Source organism: Podarcis gaigeae, assembly GCF_964106915.1.
Source record: "Podarcis gaigeae genome assembly, chromosome: 1".
Lineage (NCBI taxonomy): Eukaryota > Metazoa > Chordata > Lepidosauria > Squamata > Lacertidae > Podarcis > Podarcis gaigeae.
Window position 1 is genome coordinate 98,840,157 of NC_139678.1, and position 13,775 is coordinate 98,853,931.

The 13,775-nt window shown below is 36.9% G+C and overlaps 1 protein-coding gene across 1 annotated transcript in view; it reads right to left on the minus strand.

Annotated features, from left to right (window-relative positions):
• LRP1B (LDL receptor related protein 1B) overlaps positions 1 to 13,775 on the minus strand; it is a 755,078-nt gene that overhangs the window by 100,649 nt on the left and 640,654 nt on the right. Inside the window, exons 41-44 of the mRNA XM_083702321.1 lie at positions 10,790 to 11,161; positions 3,318 to 3,507; positions 1,535 to 1,739; positions 523 to 715 (exon numbers count right to left, since the gene is read on the minus strand). Of these exons, the coding sequence (XP_083558447.1) occupies positions 523 to 715; positions 1,535 to 1,739; positions 3,318 to 3,507; positions 10,790 to 11,161 (960 nt within the window). The remainder of the gene's footprint in view (positions 1 to 522; positions 716 to 1,534; positions 1,740 to 3,317; positions 3,508 to 10,789; positions 11,162 to 13,775) is intronic.

Here is a 13,775-nt window from a genome sequence, read left to right on the forward strand (position 1 = left end):
TTGAATTAAACGTCTCCCCATCCCTAGTGCAAGATGCCATAAATGCCTAGTACTACACTGCCTTAGGGAGTATTTAGGCTATGAGACATTCACTCCAAATAAGTTTGAAATGGATCTGTATCAGACAGTGAGTTCCAAAGACCTTCCTGCAAATTCCAATCCATATCAAGATGCATTGTGCATTAGTCTATGAAGTTAAAACTGCCCATGCTGGGCAAGTCTGATTGCGGTTCTACTTTTCAGGTGTTTGCACAAGGCTTAAAGAGAATTCTTCATCTTTCTTTATGCAAAGGAACACTGCAAACTCATCATCTTGTGAAGATTAGCACTTGTCAACAAATGCTTTAGTTAAGCTTGCAGCCCCCTTTGGTATGTGACTTTCCTGTCATATAAAAGGTTACTATATAACTAAATAAGGAATTACAGTATGATAAACTACAAAAATAACCCTTTTACTTATTTTTTTTAAAAAAATAACTATCTACCAATAAATAAATATTAATGGTGTGTTTGGTAACTTACAGCTGTTAGTGTCATTAGCAACAGCTATGATGCCCATTGGTTGATGTGGTATGTCAGATCTAAGAATTTTTGTATCTCCACCTGTATATTTATTGGATCGCAGAATAGCTCTTCTCACCCAGTCGGTCCAGAAGATCCAGTCATCATAAACGGCCAGACTGAGAAAGGTGCCAGGTCCAGATTTGACAATCACCTGGTTAGAAAAGGAAATAGGCATCGATTGAATGTATATTTATACTCCTGCTGTTTGTCTATTTCATTTCTTCTACAGGATGTTATTTTTGTTTCTATCAATATTGGCGATTGGCAAGACAGATTGTTTCAACAAATGGAAAAATATATTTCCAAAGATATCTAGCAAGGGAAAAACCATAAAATATAAAGTATTGATAGATGTGAAAGAGAGAGGAGGTTTCTCCCTGCTGGATACGAGATTATATTACGAAGCAGATTGTCTGTGCTGGTTGAAGGAATGGTTGTTACTGAAGAAATCACATCTTTTAGATTTGGAAGGTCATGATAATATTTTAATAATATGGAAGGATTAATGTAAAAACCTGCAGTTTCAAAATATATATGGGATATATACAGGAATAGATATATAAAAGAATATGTTGAAATAATTTGGAGTATGCAGGAAGATGACAAGAAATTTAAAGAACCACAGAAAGAGGAGGAAGGGAGTTGGAGTTTGAAATGTTAAAATTATGACTGAATTATTGTTGTTATATATATCAATTATTTAATAAAAGTAATTGGGATGCTATGTATCAGTTCTTGGCATGCTGGCATCATTTGTGTCATTGGCATACACAATAGTTCAGAATATACTTGCATTTCTATAGCAATGTAGTCGCATTTGAATAATTAAAAGTCACACATTATTTCCCCCACATGAATAAGGATTAAAGGGCATTGAATGGCGAAGGCAATATTATTGTAAATTATTTTTCTTCAGTTATACAGAAAGTATCAGCATATTTATAGAAATCAGCATTATGATCTTACTCACATTTCTGAGTGATCCATCATATTCACACCTTTCTATTTTCCCCAAGCTGCCATCGGAAAAGTACAATTTCTCTGCACTGTGATCAATCGCAAGTCCATTTGGTGTCAGGAGGTCAGTGCTAATAACAACTTGTGCATTTTTGCCATACAATGTAGCTCTCATGATGCTTGGATGCTGCTCATTCCAATTAGTCCAAAACATTAAACTATATGAAAAAAGGTTGAAAGACAAACACAATTTCCTCATCTTAAAATGGACATTTCAGCCACATAAATGGTCATATAATGCAGCAGTGGTTCTGCTTTTAAAGCTGATGGAATTATTGAAAACAGGTCCTTGTAATCACCATAAAATCACATCTACATCAGCAGCACTTCTTTAGAGTAAGGGAACGGTGAAACAACTACTGAAATAGGACAAAAGGTTCCAGGGTTGAGGGCAAATAGTCTAGATGTTTTGGGAGTGGGAGCTTTCCTTGACATCTTTTAAAATATGTAGTCTGAGTGTTAAAAGGTCTCCCCACCCCCCACCCCCATGGTCCATCTCTCTGCTCAGTCGCTGTAGGACATGTTTTCCTTAGGAGTTGACATGATGGCAACAACATTGTGTCAAGATGTAAGTGCTGTTGCTGTCAACTCCTGTGAGGGAGGAAAAAAACTTCGGCTGGCACTGAGAGAAAAAGAAAATGTGCTTAACTCTTGGGCTACCTTTTAAAACATCAAGCTAAGTGACACTCCACCCAAATATTTTGGCTAGCCCCACCACCAAAAGCTGAAAGCCAATCTAGACACACATGCACACAAACAAAACCCCACATTAGGATGGTGAAGTGCCACACTAGAAAGTGTCACTTCTGTTCAGGGATTCTAACAATCCAATCTTAGGGTTGAGATGCCATGGATATTCATCCAAGATTGACTTGAAAACAAATGTCTGGAGAAGAGGACTTTAAAAGAGAGATTTCAAGAAGCCTGGAAACTGTCACCTCTCTAACTTGGAAGAAGAGCAGTACAATAGAAAGCATCATGGCACTCCTTTCCCCTATAGCTACCAGTCCCTCAAGAACCCTTCTCTTTATTTTTCCACAATTAGGAGGTGGCAGCAGCAGCGAAGACATATCATTTTTTCTTCTTTCCCCTCATTTGTCTTGAAGTGCTCCCTGGTGCATAACTCTGGCCTCAGCACATAAGGCAGATAGGTGGGTCTTGAGACTACAGGCCACAATGCCTGTATGGAGATTCCAAGGACCAAACTCAACTGCTCTGCCAGTTCTGATGCAGTCTCCAATGTGTTGGGATACAAGAGGAGGAATTGAAGAGAAACACTTCCTACTACCACCACCATACTGTTTTACATGTCAGCAAAGGAAATAGGGGATACTTTAGGAGCCAACAGGAAGGTGGGGTGTCATTTGACAAGTCCTTCAGACGTGGGGAATAAAAGACTCGAAACCTGCATAGGCAACATATATACAAACAAATGATTGCCCTTGCCCCACACAACTTGAATCTTTTTACAAGCATCAAAAATTAAGCAAAAAGATAAAGAACACTATCTAATACCAAAAGTGATTTGTAGAAATCAAGACATTTTGGGCAAAATCCATTAAAAACATTAAGGTGCACTTACTCTTTGGTAGTCCCACAGACTATGATTGATTGGAATTATCTCATATTAGAAACACATACACACAACATGGTTTGTTTCCTAATGCAACCAAGAGGAACCTAACTTGACAATGTAAAGTTTGTCATACAGTAACGAATATGACTATTGCACTTACTTTTGGCATTCATCAAGAGCTAATACATGTGGATGATCATCTTCAGACATAGTTATGACTGCTTCTCTGTTGAAAGCACCTTTCCGTCTCTGATCAACTGTGTGTCTTGTGATAGAAGACGTAGTAGAGCTGGTCCAATACAAAGTATCCCATGTTCTATGATACGCAAGACCCTCCACAGAACCGACATCTGATAGAGAACACATATTTTATATTTAAATCAAGTGAGCATGTTCCAAAATAGAATTGTGTAAAACTGTCATTGTCACACATGCAAAAAAATGCAATTACCACGCAAAAATAAGCTACCGGTGCAATGCTAATGGACACATGAATGTTTTAATAATTATTCTGGAAAATAATGGTTGAATAAGACTTGAATATGATTGAACATGATTGAATATGCTTGTGAAATAACAGTTTGAATTAACAGCAGTGGATAAATGCAACAATTGGAATGTGAGTCGGGGGGTGAGTTATCTTGAATCAAGAATAAAGGGTGATAGCCACCTAAGGCATATGCAGAGTTTTCAAAGGTTCTACTTGGGGTACGACTAATGCTGAATATCATCAAACTACTGGATACTGCAAAGCTTCCATACATACACAGAATGCTTCCAACATATGATGCCTGGCAGCTGGAGAAACGTTCCCAACATACACAGCAATCAGAGTGGTTTGTACATGTAGCAGGGGGACATAAATGCAGTTTATAAATAGTGGTTTGTAAATGTAGTAGGGGTTGGTTTGTGCGGGTTTGTAGAACTATCAGGGAAAGTAAGTAAATAAAATGACCCCTTCAGAAGTCATAGGATAATGGGGACTGCTGCAAGTCCTTTGATTTCAACTTGAATGTAGCCTATTGGATATAGCCATTAAAGATGGATATGAAACCATTAGCAACTGTCGTACACTAATTATTTGCCAACGCACTCATAATAAATATTTTTCATTGTCATCTGAAGTGTCAAATAATATTTTGATAACATGAAAATCAATGCCATTCACTGATTTTCTCAATCTGTAATAATGCATAGGATTTATATATCTATCAATATAATATTTCGAGCCCTGACACACTAAATCAGGGTGGGGAACCTTTTTAGGCTAGTGGGCCAGATCACTATCTCTCCACCCCACACTTTAGTGCCTAAATTAAAGCACTGATGGCATTCAATACAGAGAGCACCAATTATATTTATTTCATCTCATTCATGAAGCAATGGGTTTATGAGTTTATGAGTTTCAAATGAAGTGAACACTAATACAATATGATATTAATATACAACACTCACATTATTCACCTGCTCCTGACAATCTGAATTAAATCAGTAATATGGTATATAACTGATTAACTGTCTAAACAACGGAAAGCAACAGCTTATGATTTACAGAGGCAATGGTACAGTGATCACATCATTACATTGCCAAATGCCATCTATCACTTTTACTGAACTTAACGAAGATGGATTACATCCCACCAATGAGATGCAGCCCATGAATACTATCCTGCTGCTCTTCATCTGACTTGCCTGGGAAACGGAATAGCAAATAAATAACAAAATAACTGATGAAATCACATGAAACATCCTTTCTTGTGCATAGACAATACAAACAACTAAAAAACACCAGCCATTGCAATTGACACTTTTACAACTGGTTAGTTTAAAGTAGAAAAACACACATAGAGAGATTGTAAATATTATTTCCCCCATGTTTTAAGTTCATTCAACGTATTATGTTTCTTGTTCTTAAGATTCTATTCTTAAAATGTCCTACAATATGGAAGGCACAGCTATTCCTCCTCCAACCTCAGCCCTCTAAGACATGGTGAATAAGGTACATGAAACCTATTATGCCCCATGCAGGGTTGGCCCAGGATGTTTTGCCATTTGAGGCGAAACAGAAATACTTCCCACCTCCACCTCAGCTTTCCCATCACCACCTCCTCCTTCGCAGCCTCTCCTTTCACTAAAGGAGGCAAGGGAGTAGGAGGAGGCCAGAAAGGAGCAGATGATGGCAGGCTAGCCAGCCCTGGCCCCATGAATTTGGAAAAAAACAATAATGGGGGTTGCTGAACTAAAAGCAGCTGAAGAGCTTGATGCACATTCCTCATTTCCACACACAAAAAAGTTCCTACATAAATCTTTCCACCGGGTAATGAAAAAAGCACAGTGGCGGTGGTGGAAAAGACTAGTGGATGGTTACGAAAGCACAGATTTCAGCAACAAATACAATCTATTCTCTCACCACGGTACATGCTAAAACTGGGAACTAATAATGGCCATACATAATTAGGTGTTTGGCTTAAAGTATATCCATAAAGAATATTGTGAGTTGAGTTGTGGTCAATGCATTTTTGGAGGTATTTTAACCATATTATGCATTTACCGGTACTGCTTGTTTTCTTGTTTACTGTGCTCACTCATTATGTTCACGCAATTCACCTTTTCAGGAAGAGTCTGTCAGTTGCTTTCCTAGCCCAGATGCTGGGAATGAGGTTGGTTTCTGACAATCTGTTCATACAGAATATTTGTAACAGACAACAGGTGGTCACCATTTGGTGACTGATATTAAAGCAGTGTTTTGAAGCAATAAACCATATGAGGCTATGATTCAACAGTTCACACAAATTATAAATGGCACAATGAGAGCACTAATTAATTCTTTACTATTTCAGTGGGTTCCTAAGATAGTCATAAAGCAACAAACCACCAATTGCCTACCCCCACCCCCAACATGTAATAATAAGCTATAATAAAAATGAATAAATTGGCAGGATGAAGAATTTGTCTCCTGACTGACAGATTGTTTGATTGTCTGATTAGATCCTTTTTGCAAACATTAAAAGAAAGATGCTACTTAGCATGATAAAATAAGTATGCATATGCAATTTGTAAAATTAGAAAATGTGGCACTTGCTGAACTCATCAACCAACTCATCGGAATAGAGATTTAACACTATAATGACACATGCTTTTTGCGAGACTCTTTATACACCATAAAGAAAGTTAAATATTAGGCAATTTCTATGGAGCTTATTAGTGAAAAACACAAAACATTTGATACTTTTTTCCTGGATTGTCACAGACTTCATATCTTCATATCTTCATATCTTCTTTCTTATTTTATTCAACTCATGGTGAAATTACAGAAATGATATATAGATCTTAAGATTTTATTATAGAAAAAGTTGTTGTACAGAAGCCTAAAAATATTAAGGGAACCTAAAATATATATCATGATTAATACTCAATAAGATAAATGCTAACCTAGATGCTTTTGTCTGGCAGTTAAATAGGAACCACTTAACTAAAAGGAACAGTAACACACATATGAACAACCTCAATGGAGAGATATGCAATATATTACAAAGCCAGTCACTTTGTGTTAGGGATAAATTGACTTTTATTCTATAACTCCTATTGCTTAAAGGTACAAATAGTCTAGGCAGCCTTTCAATTCAGAACACTAATATTATGAAAAATGTGACAAACTGACAAAAGCAAATCAATAACATTTTCCATATATATATATATATATACACGCTAGGCGCTGAATTAATACTAGCTTTTCTCACTCAGTCCTTTAAAATCCTTTCCTCTGTCAGATTTTTTTTAAAAGATATGTATTGGCTTCATAACTACGTCATGATATAGGAGTTGAAAGGAACTGGAGTCCAGTGAATAAGCTGATGAAGCTGTTGAGAGCAGCCATTAGAAGTTTTGGAGCAAAGTGTCACCCACGCACTGATGACACACAGCTCTATTTCTCTGTAGCATCTGAATCAGAAGAGGCTGTCAAAACTCTGGTGTGAATGCAGTGGTGAATTGGAGGGGGCCCCCTATAAACTATGCTTGAATCATGGGAAGATTTGGATGGGTGGTCCCCGTGTCCAGGCAATAGGCAAGTTACCTCTTCTGTCTTAAGGAGTAGGAGTAGATAGGGACGCGGGTGGTGCTGCAGTCTAAACAACAGAGCCTAGGGCTTGCCGATCAGAAGGTCGGCGGTTTGAATCCCCGCAAGGGAGTGACCTCCCATAGCTCAGTCCCTGCTCCTGCCAACCTAGCAGTTTGAAAGCATGTCAAGGTGCAAGTAGATAAATAGGTACTGCTCCGGCAGGAAGGTAAACGGCATTTCCGTGTGCTGCTCTGGTTTCACCAGAAGCTGCTTAGTCATGCTGGCCACATTACCTGGAAAAACTGTCTGCGGACAAAACGCCAGCTCCCTTGGCCAGTAATGCAAGATGAGCGCCGCAACCCTAGAGTCGTCCACAACTGGACTTAACGGTCAGGGGTCCCTTTACCTTTATGTAGCTTGGGGGTGACTCCTGCACACATCTCTGTGCCTAGATGTACAACTGTCCTTTGTGTCTAGGAATGCCTTTTTACCACCTTCATCATCAGCTACAGTCAGCCTGTAGTACATATTTTGGTAAACTCGAGGCTGGTTTATTGCAACGCGCTTTCCGTGCGGCTTCCCTTAGGTCTCATCCAGAAAAACCAACTGGTCCAGAATGCAGTGGCATCGTTGTTGCTGGGTTTTTTTTTAAAAAAAAACTGCACTGGCTTCCCATCAACTACCAGGTCAGGCTCAAGGTTCTTGTATCAGTTTACACAGTTCTGAACAACTTAGGTCCTAGTTACCTTAAGGACAACCTGGACCTATTTATCTAAACTGGATGATTGAGATCATCTGTAGGAGTGTTGTTAGTCAACTCCCAAGTTAGTAAGGCTGAATAGTAAGTAATAAAATGGGGAAGGAGAACCGAGGGAACCCATCTCTCCATCCCTTTCCTTCAATGCAAGTGGAGCTCCATTAACCCCAAGTCTGGCTCCAACTCACCGTAATTTTAAAACAAATACAAGTGAAAATGCAACTTGCATCCCTAGTTGTTATCATCAGCAAAACAATTCTAAAACAGCAGCTTTTAATGTTTTGTCAGGACAGTCAAAAGAATTCTGTAAACTGCTCTGTGATCCTCAGATGAAAGGTGGTATATAAATTTATTTGTTGTTAATTTTTTCAGTGATAAAGCAATAATATTTTTATTTATTTAGCACCATCATAGTGCATGGTGCCTTACAGAGTTACATGGGCATAAAAGATAAGTCCTTGCCTCCAATCTAAGATGTAAATGACCTCTACCTATACCCCCCCATTTAAAAATGATAATTATATTTTAATAGAAGCCTATCTCCCACTTCTCCTATCATGGTTTGTGACTTTTGCAAGCTCTCTCCCCATCCCCGCCCCCATGCCACTCCATGCATAATCCAGGTTGGAAAGGATGCAGTGCATTCTTACGGACATCCAGACTGAAGAACTTTACTAATATAATTCAAATATAAAAGGAGAAGATGCTGTCAGTCTTAACTTGCTCTTATACAGTTACTCATGCACCACTACAGGTACATAATCTAACAATATAACTAAACCAATACCAGGTTTATTACTGACGAACCACTAATTTAATCTTTAAAAACCATCTAAAAACCATAATAGTTTCACATCTAAAACCACCAATGTTGGAGAGCAATCTTTTCCTCACTAGTAATGTTCATGTGCAAGAGATCACAAGTTGACAACACAGCTAATCTTACACTTTAAACATACACAAGCACACACCCCTTTATTATATTAATCCTATGCTTACAATATGGTATTTAATTTGAAAAAGTGAATGCAGCATACATGACAGTTGACCGAACATATGGTGAGTTAAACTCTTCTTATATTTATTTATGGTGGTTAAAACTTGTCAGTGACTGATATCCTTGTGAGTTTTAAACCTGTTTCAGTGAACTGGAAACGTGTTAGATAATGGGTTGTTTATACACTGTAAATCTACTTTCAGTGAGCTGGAAATGTGTTAGATAATGGGTTGTTTATGAGTTGCAAATCTGTTCAGTGAGCTGGAAGTTTGTCAGATAATGGGCTGTTTATGAATTCTAAATCAATATTCAGTGAGTTGGAACTATGTTTGATAATGGTTTGTGTATGAGTAGTAAATCTGTTTCCAGTGAACTGGAAACATACTAGATAATGGGTTGCTTCTAAGTAGTAAATCTGTATCCAGTGAGGTGAAAACATGTCAGAGAATAGGGTGCTAGTGAGTTGTAAATCTGATTTAGTGAACTGGAAACCAGTTTAATTGAAGACTCCTTACAAGTCATAAATTTGGTTTCTGTGCAAAGAAAATGTTAAATTATGTGTAGGATTTGGGTAACCATTTGCTTTTAGGGATGTGTAAAATCCATCAATAAATAGTGTCTTTTTAAGTAGTAAAAGTTTCTGTGAAGTGGAAATGTATCTTCAATATCACCAATTTTATTCTTGAGTGTTTCAATGAAATACTGTAGATATTTGCTTGAATATACAGCAACCAGATACAAATTTTGTTTTCTCTTAACTGGAGTAGGAGAGCCCAATTATCATAGTCAAAGCAATGAACAGGCATGCAAGGTTCTTCATTTCCTCTCTAAGATTAGAACCCTGAATTACATCAATGACACTTTCCTCCCCAATACTACAAGCCCCTAAGAGGCAGAACTCCGAGTGACATCTAAATCTCTCAGCTACTATGGCTACACCACTATATCTCCTCTGAGGCTAATAGAACTATATGATAAAATGTTTTGCTTAACTGTTTTGCTTAATATCACTTCTACAATCTGTTCATGAAACAAATGTAGAAATTAGATTGGCCATCTCAAGCAATATTGCCCTCTGTAATCTTGTGCATGAAGTCTGTCTCAGATTAGAATCTCAGATTAGAATCTGAGACAGAGAAGAATTTTGGGATTTACCATGGTCAGTTTTTCTTTGGGGCAAACACCACTTAGTTGAAACTGGAAGCCAGTGCTCAATGTTATTGAAATAGCAATTGTGAATAAAAGCAAATAATTATTATTTTTTTAAGTTCGGCTGCAACCAGTGCTTCAGTATGAGATGATACCCTAAAACCTGAGACAATACATTTAGATTAAGAAATACTTAGACGCCCAATTTATTATTACAGCTTCCAATCAATTAAAAGTCAGTAATTAATCACTTGCATTTTAACCATTTAACCATTTAAGCTATATTGTGTATTCCAAAACTCAACAAATTGCGTTTGGAGAGTCTAAACAAAGTATAAGATCATTACAATTTAATAAACAAAAGCTACCACTCACTGCTAACAAGAAAAGGCTAGCTGGAATGTTTACTTTTTCATTCCCTATTATGGGAACAGGCAGCTATGAAGATAGCAGTAAAAAAGTGCACCCTTAAATTTGCCATCTCACAAATTAAACCAATTAAGGCTGCGATCTAAAAATATGTACAAAAGATAAAATCCCAGTGAGTAAGCATTGCACTGTAAAGCTTCATTTATTGCAGTTATAATTTAGGGCATGAGATGGTTGCACTTTGGGGGGGTAAAAATAACTAAAAGACAAGTGGATTTAACAACAACCATGTATACTTACTTTCAACTACAACTTTTCTGCCAGACCAATCATCTTTAATAAGTTGTATGTTTCCAAAGTGTGCATCACTGAAGAAGATTCGGTTAGTACCTCTTCCTTTTTGGCTGTAGTCAAAAGTCAGTGCTATCACATTTTTGAAATATTCAGGATTTTCGTAAGGTTGTATTGGTGAATTTAAATTTGTTTCATCCGAAAGATGTATACTTTTAAATATTGTTCTTCCTGAATAAAGCAAATAGCCATCATGTCTCAGGCACGTAACTCCATCCTCGGCTAGGTAGCCATGTGCACAAGCACATGTTCTCTGCATATTTCCTCGAAAAAGGCAAAGTTGCTGACATCCACCATTGTTCTTTGCACAAATGTTGGTTCCTGCAGGGAAAACAATAAAAATTCTGATTTTTATAACTTACCATATCGTAATGATTTGATCATGTTAATATCACACACCAGAAATGTGTGTGCATTTACAGTAATATAACTATTATTTAATTAAATGAAATGGCTCTTATACCACTGATGGAAGGAGAGGACCCCCCCCCCCCCAATTTTCTCTTCCATTTGCAGCTCACTTCATCCCCCAAAATAAGCTATGAAGGGTTGGGGGATCCTCTAGAACAGTGGGAAAGGCAGAATCAAGAAAATGACCTCTCTACCTTTCTGCTGGAACTATTATTTACCCCAGTCATTAATCAATGATTGAAAGAATTGTTGAGATTTCTCTACAATTGCTAAGGATTACTGTTATAGATATATATCGGCTATGAATGTTCAAATGTCTCATACAAGGTCATATTTTATTATTTTAGAGGTATTAGAAGAGATATATGAAATATTAAGAAATGTTTATTTAAACAAATGTACTTGGAAACAAGTCCTTTTAATTTCAATATAATTTAAAAACAAATAAGTATGTATAGGCCTGGTTTGGTTTTGGTTGTTTTTATATATATATATAAACAAATTGAAAGTATCTGTAAACAGTATAAACAGTAAATCAATATATATAAATTCTATATCTAGAAATACTTAAGTATATATAAATATAATCAAAAGCACAAACTTTTGTTTTAAGTGGTCTGGTTGGTTATAAATGTTCATTGTAATATTTGTTAAATCAGGCAAAAATGAATAACTTAAGGACCAAATGTCAAAGTAACAACTTTTAAATACCTCATGTTGGGAGTTCAACCTGTTACTAAAATAGTTGTCAAAACATATTTCAACTATTAATTTTAATTTGTACTTTTGATGTTAGCACAGTTTCTAATTATGGCTTGGATCCTGAATTTGCTTCTGCTGCTGGAAGAATCTCACAAACGGTGTTTTTCTAATGGTATGCTCCCACTGGTGAATGAGGGGGTGAGTTTGGTTGATTTCCCTATCCCTATGCAGCGCCATCCCATCCATGAAAATTGGGTCCAGATGGTTGGAGGACCCCCTAGAACAACAGCAGGGCTTCAGGAAGAAGGAATTGGTAAAAGATTCCTTCATTCCCTCTGCGATTCCTTGTTGGATCTAAAATCTTCCATGAGCAGAAGGAGTCCTTCTGCCTGCAGAAGGCATACTTAACCCTATATGTTTAAATATTTGCTTTTCTGCATTCTTCCATAGACCAAAAGAAAAAAAAAATGGTAATGAAAACAAAATGATTTGATTACAAATTCAATCCTGATTCAAATGATTTAAGGAACTAATGTCCACTATTAACATTTTATGTGTCTCTGTGTGTATTTGACTGTTCACTGTTTTAAAGAAGTCAATCAATTATTGTTCATTCCAATAAAGATATTTGTTTACATGTAAACACATTCCAGTAATTCTGGTGCACTGCTAATGGGAGAGAAACCAAAGACACAATTCAAGAGGTGCTCCCCACTGCTGATGTAACCTTTCCCACCAAAACAAAGCAGCTGAGCACCAGTAACGCTAGACTAATTTTTAATTTCAGTATCTCACACCCCATAATCTGTTGCCATGTGGCCATAAAAATTGCCTGGCTTTTCCTTGCCTCTGTAACACAGCAGACTGATATGCAGAAATTAGTAGGTGAAGCTTTTCATGACACAAAAAGTACACATTACTAAATTGCTGCAAATCAAATAGCTGTGAAGACCAACTATAGAACAGTTCAAAAGTTGACAGCTCTTGCCATGATATTTACCCTGGTAATATCTTGTTCCTTGTTGGGAGCTTTTGCAACTGTTCTAGCATTAATATCTCCCAGTGAAACATGGGTTAGTTCCAAATGCCACAAACAAGCTATGAGCTTCTAGTTACCTAGCATAACATATTCAACTTACGCTGATGTCAGTTACGAAGTTTATACTACTTATTACAGTATAGCAACCTAGAAATGCTTAATTGTTTCTTTTGGATGGAAAGACTTATGCAATCATGCAAATAATATCAAATATTTTGGAGACATAATTTTACAATCATTAATGTTTTAGTAGGCTACAAAGATTAATATTTGCTGTGGAAGGGTGTATATGCCACTTAATCAGTAAACTTAATCAGTAAACTTAAACATATTTAAAAGTGTTACATATTTTGGATCATCTTTGCTTGTTGTAATGCCTTTCTGTTGTTGATCTCCATCTGTCTCAAGAGACCACCGAGTGTGCCTGTGGAAGCTAAGTCAAAGTACTGTGTTAACAGCACCAACTGACCTCATAGGGGCACAAATACTGGCATTCCTGTTATATTTTTAGTTTCTTTACAACAACTTTACACACCCTGAGTGCCCTTAATGGGACTCTGTGCAAATGAAAACCTGACTTTTGGCTTCAACTACTTTTCACTTCACTGATTTTAAATGCCCTTTAAACCATGCATTCAATTAAGACCCACTATCTAAAAATGAAGTTAATGCTATCAGTATTTAGGATCTTGCTGACAATGAAGATGCGGGCATCTCTGCTAGAAGGTCATATTAGAGGGTCAGTACTTGATAAAGGATAAAACAGGTGTTTTGTGAACAATG